Source organism: Ctenopharyngodon idella, chromosome 11, assembly GCF_019924925.1.
Source record: "Ctenopharyngodon idella isolate HZGC_01 chromosome 11, HZGC01, whole genome shotgun sequence".
In the NCBI taxonomy this organism is placed as follows: Eukaryota; Metazoa; Chordata; class Actinopteri; order Cypriniformes; family Xenocyprididae; genus Ctenopharyngodon; species Ctenopharyngodon idella.
In genome coordinates, this window is record NC_067230.1 from 26,345,687 (window position 1) to 26,357,930 (window position 12,244).

The 12,244-nt window shown below is 35.1% G+C and overlaps 1 protein-coding gene across 1 annotated transcript; it reads right to left on the minus strand.

Annotated features, from left to right (window-relative positions):
- Nucleotides 1-558: 558 nt before the first annotated feature.
- Nucleotides 559-11,449, minus strand: arl8bb (ADP-ribosylation factor-like 8Bb). Its single transcript, XM_051912928.1, has 7 exons — nt 11,238-11,449; nt 9,064-9,144; nt 8,838-8,911; nt 7,878-7,971; nt 7,274-7,341; nt 5,991-6,061; nt 559-4,559 (listed from the first exon to the last, which is right to left on the minus strand). The coding sequence occupies exons 1-7, from the start codon at nt 11,358-11,360 to the stop codon at nt 4,510-4,512; spliced, it is 561 nt and encodes a 186-aa protein (XP_051768888.1). The 5' UTR covers nt 11,361-11,449; the 3' UTR covers nt 559-4,509.
- Between the last annotated feature and the right edge of the window lie 795 nt (nt 11,450-12,244).

Sequence of the window (12,244 nt, forward strand, 5' to 3'; positions counted from 1 at the left end):
TTCAAGTCAATAATAAATGGTAATTATTAACTCGCAATTTTTTTATGATCTTTAAAACGCACGTACATGTTTAAAATTAATTAGTTTTGTTGTAGTATGTAAATTGTATCTATGTATGACTTTTTTTTTTTTTTTTGACTAGAAGCAGGCAAACATTCCTCAATATGTAAGCTACTTCAATAGTTTTAATACATGAAGTTCTAGAATGGCAACTTTTAAAATCACTATGAAATCACAATTGACAATTCGTATTTATTTTTGGAACATTATGCCCTCTTAATCTTTGTTCAACATAACTTCCCCTTCCTCTTGCAGCGATGTCACTGCTCTGAAGAAGTGTTTACTGGAGCGAGGGCGGGGCAACCTGTCACTCAAATTACATCACAGCAACAGCAAACCACAACCATCCAATCAATTCCCACTGGACAAAATCAAGTCCCGCCCTACATCTTTTCTTGCTTGGGAAGCGTTTTGCTCGGATATATGCGTCACACAGAATAGGTAAGAAAAGACTAAAGCAACTTCCGTTTCATGCAGACAAAAAATTCAAACGCAATATTTTTGTTTAGACTTGTTCAGCATTTACTCAATTACAATACTTCCATTTGTGTTATTTAAGCTTTAATGACTTTACAACTGCTGTAAAAATGTGAGGGGAAAGTGGAGTAAAGAATGAGTTTGCATGATTACATTTTGTCTGTAAACAGAATAAATGCTGATTACATCACTTTAGAACATCAAAAGCCAAACAAATAATTCTCAACTGTCTCATCAAATGTAACAGTACAAAATGACAAAATTGACAGGCTTACAGTCACCCTAAAAAAAATTATTGAGTGATCACAAAACAAAATAAAGCAGGAGACACAATTAAGAGCACTCTGCAAAACAAAATAAGTTTTACATTTGCTTATATACAAAGTCGGCAACAGATCCATTGATTTTTTATGTATGGATGATAGTCACACTAAGAAGAGAAGACACCATCCTGTATAGTGTTTAAAGGCTGCACAGAGATAAACAAGCTTTGCCCACAGACCTGCTGCTTTGGGAACCGACAGCACACATCATGTCTGTCTGAATGAATGAATGAATGAATGAAGAAGGAAGAGAGAGAGGTGAACCGTAAAAGCGTGCCCTCCGTTCATCTCCATTACAAGGCTGCAGGAATGTCTCAGCAATCATTAATATCTACTTTAAGAATTAAAACGTAATCACACTGCTGATTTGAAAAGAGAAAAAATAAATAAATTTTTAAAAAAATACTGAAAGAAAACTTGTTGCATAAACAGGTTCAACAACATTCAATCTTGAACAATCATAAACAGTCTTATAAGACCATAAATGTCCATTCTTCTGAATCAGTCCTGCCTGTTCTGTAAAAGCCTAAAAACATATAAGAAAATAACTAATTTTAATTAATGAGCTAGCTTCAGTGTTAGCGCACATTTGAATTATTCCTCCCAAAAAAGAATCAGAAAAATCTCAGAAAATCATTACAGCTTATTTGGGCATATATATATGTGTGTGTGTGTGTGTGTGTGTGTGTGTGTGTGTTTTGTGACATATCAAGACACAAATTTGTATAATGACATGGGTATGACATAGGAATTACAAGGAGAGGATGCCTTATGAAGACATTACCCCATGTCCCCATTTTTCAAAAGGCTTATAAATCATACAGAATGAGTTTTTGTGAGAAAGTAAAAATGTGCAGTTTTCTGTGATGGGTTTTCTGGTTTAGGGGTAGGGGTAGTGTAGGGGGATAGAAAATATGGTGTGTACAGTATAAAAACCATTACACCTATGGAATGTCCCCACAATTCACAAAAACAAACGTGTGTGTGTGTGTGTGTGTGTGTGTGTGTGTGTGTGTGTGTGTGTGTGTGTGTGTGTGTGTGTGTGATTAATAATTATTCATCAACTAGTATTTGTATCTAATGCTAAAAAGTCTGCAATTGATGCACCCATCAGGGATTTTTATGGCAGCACAACTAAAGCTTCTCAATTATAGATTTTTTTAGGCAGATTCATTAATTATAAAAAAAACAAACATCTTAAAGATATAAATTTGAGAGTCAAAAAATCTTAAGACTTGCTTCATAGAACAACACATGCATATGTTGAAGTATTCAGACTTGAGATCTCTCTCATCATGGTACACGGCTATGGAAGCTTGTTTCTACCACGGCATAAAACAAAAAAAGGTAACCATGGCTTTTTATCTCACATTTCTGTTTATATCTTGCAATTCAGACTTTATAACCTGCAATTGCGCACTTACATCTCACGATTCTGAGAAAAATTCAGCATTGGGGTATACAAACTCGCAATTGCAAGAAAAAAGTCAGAATTGTGAGATAAAAGGTTGCAATTACCTTTTTTATTTTGTACTCTGTGGTGAAAACAAGCTTCCATTCACAGCTCTCTGAACGTTCGCTGTCGCTCATGACACCTCTGAGGTAGATTAGAGACGTGATTAGAGACGTAAGAACAGTCTGAAGCTAGAGCAGAAAGTCTATTCATCTCAGTCTTCAAGCAACGTGTTGGTGGAAAACTACTCCGCTGAATCATGCAGCTAATACTCAGTGAGTCAGTAAGAAGTCATAAATAATAACATTTTACAGCAGAAGACAACCACAATATTGTTATAGCTATAAAACTAATATTTAGAAGACAGGAAGAAGAATTCAGAGCATTTAGGGGCTTGATAAGAAAATCAAAAGATAAACAAAACAGCTAGCATTTGACACTGTGTGAAAAAGATGATTACTTTTTTTCAGCTTGGATAGGATCACCCAGAAGATAAGCATACGACCCTCCACTTCCAGTGCGTGAATCATGTCCTAAAATAACTAAACATTCATTTTGTATGTTAACCAGTAACGGGTTGGTATTCACTGTAGCAATCAGATAACTATGTAATGATTGGCGTCCTAATATGTGTATATGCATAGACAATGAAGATGGCCATTTGATGAGGAGTAATTAAATTATTAATGCAATAATAATACAATAATCAGTGCTAAATTGGTAATAATGGCACCTACAGGGAGTTTAGACTAGCTGTTTGGCGATATATAACACTATATCCATGCTGGGCATTAAAAAAATGTGTGTATTTGCAGAAGGCACTTAACTAATTAATGTAAATGCCGAGATGATCATCAGAAATACACTTTATCCCATTAGAAGACAGTTTTCAGAATTGAGATGTTTCACGCTCACGGCTACAGTATGTGAAGCTTGTCCATGAGCTGTAGGTCATGAATATTAATGAGCTGGGCTTTGTTATTGTAATGAGTCTCAAATAGGAAAAGATTTAGATAGAGCCATAGAGATGATCTGAAACATGGGGAGAGACATTATAATACTTATCATCTTGACTCATGAATATTAATTATGTGATGATCAGCCAGTAGAACTTCCTGATTTGCTGAAAGGCAGATGTTGGTAAATGTCGAGCCATCCAACTAATCAAACGGCTCCAATATCTTTCTTTGAATATTGAATTTGCCAAAATAATATTTGCGCGCACATGGAAGAACATCAGCTGAATGTAGACTACCGTTCAAAAGCTTTGGGGTCGGGAAGATTTTTTTTTACGTTTTTGAAAGAAGTCTCACCATTGCTGCATTTATTTGATCCAAAATACAGTAAAAACATGCCATGAGAAATGCCATTACAATTAAAAATAACTTTAATTCTATTTTATAATTCTATTTTAGAACATTTTTTTCCGGTGATGGTAAAGCTGAATTTTTAGGATCATTATTCCAGTCTTCGCTGTCACATGATCCTTCAGAAATCATTCTAATATGCTGATTAGGTGCTTAAGAAACATTTCTCTTTCTTAACTAGAAACAGTTGTGCTACTTAATATTTTTGTAGAAGGCACATTTTTTCAGGATTCTTTGATGAATAGAAAGTTAAAACAGCATTTATTTGAAATGTCTTTACTGTCACTTTTGATCAATTTAATGCATCCTTGCTGAAGTATTAATTTTCTAAGTTCCGCAAAATTTTCTTTACTCAATTCTTGAATTCCACCAAACTTTTGAATGGTAGTGTACATTTAAAACGTATTGAAGCTCTAAATGCACAATACTAGCTACTCAAATGTTCATTCCAACTTCTCTTTGACTTCACTTGGGGGACTAAAATGCTTTAGAGCTTTAAATTATACTTTAAATAATACAAGAATTAAGCTAAGCAGACCAAATGATCCCTCAAAACAATAACACAGACCTCAAAACTTATTTTCATAGAGAAAGGAGGCAAATTCCAAAGCAAATCTAAACCATGTCGCTTTGTCAATGGTCAAAAGAAGTTTAGGTGAAAGTATAATCCATTTAGCCAACAAAACAGGCCGAATGGTAGCAAATCATGAGTTGAGATGAGTCTGAGGCCCACCGGTGAAGATGTATTACTGACAGTCCGTGTGTAACAGAGAATGAATGAGATGGGCAGCTACTGGACAGACAGATGCGGCTGAGAGGGACTTGGATTTCAACTTCTCCGAGATTTTGAATGCTGGATCAACCACTGCAATGTGATATCTGCAGGAAGAACGAGGAGAGAGGAAGAGATTAACAATTATGACAATTATATAATATCTTCTGATGCACTTCACATCTCCCAAACTGAAGTATTCACATGTTGATTTTCGCTACGCCGATTCAAAAGTAATGTTGCTTGCAAAATGTTTTATAACAATAATATATCGCACACTGCAGCTTTAAAAAATGTATTAGAACAATTAATTTTTCAGCATGTCTACTAAAATTTCATCAAAACTGGGAGTAAAAAAATGCTGCAGGGATGACGTTTTTGTAGGCCAACCTAGATGTTAGCATCAGCCTGGTTAATATTTACAAATGCACACAACTTTTATGAATTTTGAAACCTAAATACAATTGCCAAACTAACTATATTACAGCTGCACCACCACTAAGCTACTCTTTAAATCTTTATTTAAAATCTACACTTTAGGAAGTTTAAGTTAGAATAGTTTGAACACAATTAGGCTTTAAAAGCAGATTAGTGAATCGATGAGTTTTCCTGTTTGGTGTGATGATGGCTTAATGTCCCCAACAACCTGTTTAGTCCTATTTAGATAGCAATTCTCACAAAAAACGTTTTACATAAGTTGCGTCCCAAATGACACACTGATACACTATATACTTATGCACTATGTACTCAACCACATAGTGTATGAATTTTAGAAGGTTATTTGCCCCTCCCCCTCTGCTGTGTAACTAAAGCTGCAACAGTTGAGTGCATGACGAGTCCAATTTTTCCGGTTAATTAAGTGCATAATCTGTGTATTTAAAGTGTACTTTTTGTATTTGGAATTTACAGTGTGAACACACTACTCACTATTAGTACTACAAAACGACACAGAATAGTGCATAAGTAAGCAAATTGGGATGCAATATTACAAGTATGTGTCATAGTTTGGGAACTGCTGCTTTACAGGAAAACACATTGGCTTTTCTTTGCCAATTACCTGTTTGTAAAGCTAATAAAAACTGGGTAATGTAGTGTAATGATGGCAAATGGATGGCTTCTCAGATTAGCGGAAATGATGAAATCACAACCACCACGACTACTGTTTGATGAAAAAAAAAAAAAAAAAAATCAAACTAAAAGGAACAAAAGAGCTCTCAATCGCTGAAACGTGAATGAGTCACAGTGAGGTGGTTCATGAGTCATTTGATTCAGTATTGTAAATATACTCAAACTCCACCAGGCCTTTTCCAGCTCTGAACACACATAATGCTCTCCATGCCTTTCTCACTCTCACTTTTTCAAAGAATTTGGTTATTTCAAATTAACCCAGTAAAGCCCGACATAGTCAGAAAAATCTAATTTTTTAAATGGAAGTGTATTGAAACTTTGGACAATATCTGAAAAAGAAAAGTTTGAAAAGAAATTTTGACCAGTTATCAGTTTATATTTGCATGTGTATAAAATGCAGCAACTCTCACCTATATTGTCTTTCTCTTTGCATGAAATGGAGTAGCAGCAGATCTCTCGGTCTTGAATGGCAGACAGGTTCCTGCAGAAAAGGAAATATCATTTGCTATTTTTGAGAGTAGCCTCACATGAACTTTTTCTATTGTCACCTGACTGCGGAAATGTCACAAAAAAAAAAAACAAAAAAAAAAAAAAACAGATCTTCCAATGAGGACAGGTTTGGTGCTAGCAAGTGTACAGAACTGCCATAGTGTATTTTAGACTTGAAATAACCCCCCAAAAAAGAAGAAGTCTAAAAAGAGGAAGGTGATGCAGTGATGTAAATGTTAAAAAAATTCATTACAATCAAAAGCATCCAGAGATCATACTGTCATTATATGACAGCAATAAAGTTTTTCAGTGGTGCTGGTTCCTGAAGTATTTTTTTCCATTCATTTTATAGGAATTTTTTTTTTTTTTTAAGATTCTTTGTTAAAAGCTATGAATGAAGCCAATCAGCTATGAGGTGAATCCCAACACTACAAACTTTGATTTGAAGCAAAAAAGTATTTGAAAATCAGACAAAAATACAAAAGGTACAAGACTGTGTACTTAACAGCTTTAGTGAGGGAAAGAACTACAATCCCATGAAGCATTGCAAACAGCATAATTGAATTAAAAACCATGGAGAAATATGAAACTACTCATTTACTATATAGTATATAAATATAAAACAATATATTTTAAGTTTATTGCAAAATATGTATATTTGTGTGTGTGTGTGTGTATTTATATATATATACATTCACACAAACATTTTAAGTATTTTGTGAGCATAGAGAGAGATAGAGATTGTCTCGATTGCATCATTTGCAGTGCTTCATGATGGGAGTGGGGGGAGCTAAAGAACTATTTTGGTGTGTTGCTTTTTTCGACTCCCTGATTGGTGTAATTTTCTGTACAGCATTATGGGTAATGTAGTTTTTCCCCAGGAATTACAATAAATAATTATTTTAAAAATAAGCTGCAATAATGTGGGCTGACAGCTTCAGCAGAAGCAAATTTCATCAATTAACAACCTTATAGCTCAAAGTATGGCTGTCTTTAAAGGTTTATATTATCGTTCAAAATCAATTTCCCTATGGAGAATGAATGAATGAATGGGATTTTTACTTCCGGAACCCGACTATTGCACTCTATATGGGTCTGTATAAAGCAGGAAACACTAAATGAATCTCTCACTCTCATGGCCAAAAACTTCTTAGTCAAGGAATAGCTTGAAGAAAGATCAAGTAATGAAAAAAAAAAGTCTTACATCTTTTCAATGAGTTGTTTCTCGTCTAGCGCAATAGGGATGTCTCTTTTGTTGCCAAGGACAAGTACCTGTGGAGGACAAAGTAACAATAAATAACCCACAACACACCTCCTAAATTGTCTTTAGATTTAAACTGCACATTTCAAATGGGCATTTTTGCTTTCAGTGCTTAAAGATTTATGTATTTGGGTGTTGGTCCTACATCAGATCGTGATAAATCTGTCTTTTTAAATTGGCGGCTTTAGCAAATAGTGGCCGGCACTGCCCAAAGTCCCATCACTCCCTACAGACTGATAATCAATGAGTGAACTGTTTCCTCTGTGCTGATTTCTCTGCTGAAGATAAGACCTATAGTGCCCCCAGTGAGGACATCTCGGACCACAGGAGCTGACGATAGAGATGCTTAGTCATGCTCCTTTAATACCACACAGCAGCTCTGGAAAGATCTGGAAAAGGTGTGGTGCGATAGCTAGGCTTGTTTTCCTGTCGTTTTGGTAAGTTCAGCAGTAATAAAACAGCAGGAAGTATTAATAAGACAAACAGTCCTCCATTAACAGCACAGGGGAAATGATCACCTACAGTAATAAAAGAGTATTCGTCTTACAGGAATGCCTTGCAGCTGTGGTTTGTCTAACAAGTTGTGTAGCTCGTTTCTTGAGGCTTCCACCTTATCACGATCTGCAGCATCCACCATGTACCTGAAAACACCAACAGTTCTTTATGGAGTCCTTAATAATACAGTAATGTAAAAATTAACACTTGCATGATTGGATAATATAATCAGTCAATCATTATTGCTAAATAAACCTTGACTGAGTGATCAAGGCCTTAAAACGAAAGCACAGCAGCCTCGATCACCCTGAAGAGATTTATATTGCGATAATGACTGGCTGACTGTACATTATCCCCCTTATTACACAGCTACTTAACATACAGTACATTAATGGACATGAAATAAAGAAATGCTTCTTGAGCAGCACAAGCATATCAGAATGATTTCTGAAGGATCATGTAACATCTGGAGTAATAATGCTGAAAGATTTGCCATCACAGGAATAAAAAATTATATTTTAAAATATACTTTGTTTTGTTTTTTACCTTCATTTATTTATAAGGACCATGCACATTAATTAGCACTTCTGTAAATGTGCCAAATGTCTAATTTCCATAATATTGAAACAGAAAACATTTATTTTAAATTGCAATAATATTTCACAATATTACCGTTTTTATTGTATTTTTGATCAAATAAATACAATCTTGGTGAGTATAACAGGCATCTTACAGATCCCAAAATTTTGAACAGTAGTGTATATTTATTTATTATTAATTTGCAATTTTAGCTGCATTTTTCTATGGACTAACCAGCAAGAAGTATTTAGCTACAATATAATATGCTTAATTTTAAGTTCTCTTTCATATAGCTCATATTTAGTGTTCATTAAACAAACCTATCTAACTGCTCGATGCCACTGACCAATCAGAATCAAGTATTGTAGAGGGTAGATAGTGGAATAAACCATTTTAAAAGTGTCTGAGGGGACAAACAGCAGATGATACTCACACTATAGCGTTGACGCCCCGACAGTATCGCTCCCACATGCTCCTGAACCGCGGCTGCCCGCCTATATCCCAAATCTACATGAGAACAACACATATTTGCTACAGGGTTGGACATGATGGCAGGCATTGGTGATGTAACTATATAATTTAATATAATGTGTATTAAAGAGTCTTTAAAACTGGATCTAACAAAACCACCCATGATAATTAGCGCAGATGAGACTTACTTTTATGGTTACGTTGCCTTTGGTGACTTTCCTCATGTTGAAGCCGACTGTAGGAATCATGTCTTCATTGAACTGACCAGACTAGTGGAAAAGAAACACATGCAGATCATTTCAATTAAATGGATAAAACAAATCCGACATGTAAAAAGATGCAAAAGTTTACAAAATGACAATCTAATAGTCTGATGTTTCACAAAATAACAACACACACAAGGGGAAGTCTACATTACAATTCAGCAACTCAAGCTTAAGTCATGGTATTTTTAGTAACATGGGAATTTTTTACGTAAAACAGGTCAGAAAGTCTTGTGACACATGATTTAGCAAATTGTGCAAAAGAGTAAAATGATTTAACTGATTCATGTGGATTTTAAAATAAGTCTTAGGAGATGTCATGTCTCATTTTTGGGTGAAAAGGGAAAAGCAAGATCTTTCCTTTAAAAATATAATCATAACTATTTGTGATTAATAACGGCCTCGCCGTTCAAACAAATAGGGCTGGACAACAAACTCAAGCTCCTCTTATCTTATATCGAAATCCTCAGACATTTCTCTTTAAAAATTCTCGTTTTAGTCTTCTAATTCATGACCGTTGTTTTGTTTTGCTCTCTCCTCTGCGCTTCGGCGTTCGTCAATACATCATGCGTCAGGTCAGAGTTCACTCTTTCGACGTAAATCGATGCGTATGGCCGTCTGTAGGAAGCTAGTTTTTTTAGTTTTTAAAGTTTTAAATATGGATATTTTTCTTACACAAATGAATCGCTTCACTTCAGAAGGCCTTTATTAACCCCCCGGAGCCGTGTCGATATCTTTTATGATGGATAGACTTTTTTGGGCTTCAAAATCTCATCCTCTATTCACTGCCATTATAAAGCTTGGAAGAGCCAGGATATTATTTAATATAACTCTGATTGTATTCGTCTGAACGAAGAAAGTCATATACACCTAGGATGACGAGTAAATCATGGGGTAATTTTCATTTTTGGGTGAACTCTCTCTTTAAGTGGTGCATTTGAAGACCTTCAGAGCTTTAATAAAGAACATTTCTTCTGCATTTCTTCTGGTTTATGATACAAGCAAATGGCATTACATTTACTTCTTGTCTCCTATGCAAATTTAAACTTGATTTGTTCACATTTATAAGTAGAAATACTGACTGAGAATTATTTAGCAAGGTACAAATACAGAACGAAACAAATGATGGGTTGTTTAATAAAGAACCCATAAATCATTCTCTGAAACTAGAATGACACCTGTTAGTGCGAGATGCTGAAACCGAAAGAGATGTTTCTCTTTTCCTCTTTAAAATCATTTTCAAACCCATTATGTAGAGTTGTGCAAGTGACCTTAGAAACCCTGGCTTTGTAAACTCATTGTGCTGCATTGCAGAAGCATCGGGAAAAAAGGCAACTTTTCACGATAACCTCATCTAAATGGACAAGAATCCCCAGTGGGACAGTCACTTGCATTTAAGCATGTTGCCTAATATCAGATTCTGGCTGCTCCGAGATCTTTCAAAATATGGGCCACACCAAGGTTGTTTTCAGGTTTATCTGTGTAAATAAGATGCAATGCTCCACATGCATAAAAATACATTTTAAAAACATTATTGTGACATTATTACTGTCACAAACTTATAACAAAGCAATCTTAGATTGTAAACACATTCAAAACCACAATGAGCTTCCGGAAAAAGAAGCTGTTTTCATCACATTATTATCTATGAAGGAAATCAAAGACATTTGGCACCTAAGTCAATATGAAAGCAAAGCAATAATACCAAACTTACATGTCTCACTTTGGGGTAAGTAGATATAATAATATATTGTGTTTGTATTATATTATAGTACATGTTTATGAATCTGGTTGCATTTTTAAACTAAAACACCAAAGCACCCCAGTGGCATCTCATCCACCCTAAAAGTCTTAACACTGAAAACAGTCCTCAAACCTGGAGAAACTAGAACAGGTTTGTAATTCATATTTCATATCTAAAACGTCAAGCAATCCGTGAAAAAAAAAATCACACCCATATCCCTATCAGCACATTACTCATATAAAAAGGTATTAAAGCATCTGTTCTCCGCCCCTTGTCAGGCAATGACATGACAACAATAACAAACCGCTCAGTCAAGCTTCAGTGCCAAAACTCTGAGAAATTAAACTACACTTACAGCAATCACGTTGACAAAAGTGGTTTTTCCAGAGTACTGCAGTCCCACCAGCGTCAGCTCCATCTCCTCCTTCCAGAAGAGCGACCTGAGCCAGTCCAGGAGCCGGTGGAAGAGGGCCAACATCTCTGCGCTGCTGGATGAACTCTGATGGTAAGGATGAGGCAGGGCAGATTCTGTTCCTGCTGGAGGAATCGAGGAGAAAGAGGAAGCGGCTGTGGTCATGTGATAACTACTGACGCACAATAAACGCGCCGCTCTATGTCCATGTGGAAATCTTTCAAAATAAAAGTCCGCCAGAACTCGCGTCACACTGCTGTGCTGAAGGCATTTAAATAAAAATTAGGGAAACTTTTAATTGCTTTGTTTGCGTAACAAGAAAAACAGAGTTAATTTATTAACAAAATGTATTTTTTAGAAAGCAAGTAATCTTTTCTTTTCATCTAAATAATCTAAAACATAAATATAACAACAAAAAAAAAAAATTAAAACAAGATTTAAATTAACACGTAATACAGTCGAGCATACAACTATTATGTAAAATAAGTAACTTTAGCTCTATTCAAGAGTTGAATAGATGCACGAGTATGTATTGAGACGCTAAAGTCTTCTGGCTTCTTCCAAATGAGGACCATAAACATTGTGAATAAATACAGTGAATATATAAGTAAAAAGAAGATAAGCAAATACACAAAGTGCCTTTTTAGAGTTTAGACAATAAATATATTGCGCTTTAAGTTTCGTTGCAGTTCATCATTATTCCACGCGATGGCGCTAAAAGCTTTAGAATAGAAGGATGAGACATTCAAACGTGTCGTAACAACTTCATACTTGCTGCAAGCAGTGTAAATTATGTAAATTCACATTGTTTTTTGTTTCTTTAAAAACATTTCCAGTTACACCGTTATCTATTGCGTTAATGTTATTTTGTATGATTTTTTATTACAGTCTTGTTTGTTTTAGAAACGTTTGCTTTTTTGATTTTTTTTTTTTTTACCTTGAAATGATGA

Coding starts and splice junctions, on each gene's coding strand:
- arl8bb (XM_051912928.1), bottom strand. CDS start 11,360: ATGTTGGCCCTCTTCCACCGGCTCCTGGACTGGCTCAGGTCGCTCTTC. Junction 7,972..8,837: donor CGGGGCGTCAACGCTATAGT/GTGAGTATCATC, acceptor TGGTGTTTTCAG/GTACATGGTGGATGCTGCAG. Junction 4,560..5,990: donor CAAAGAGAAAGACAATATAG/GTGAGAGTTGCT, acceptor TTCTTCCTGCAG/ATATCACATTGCAGTGGTTG.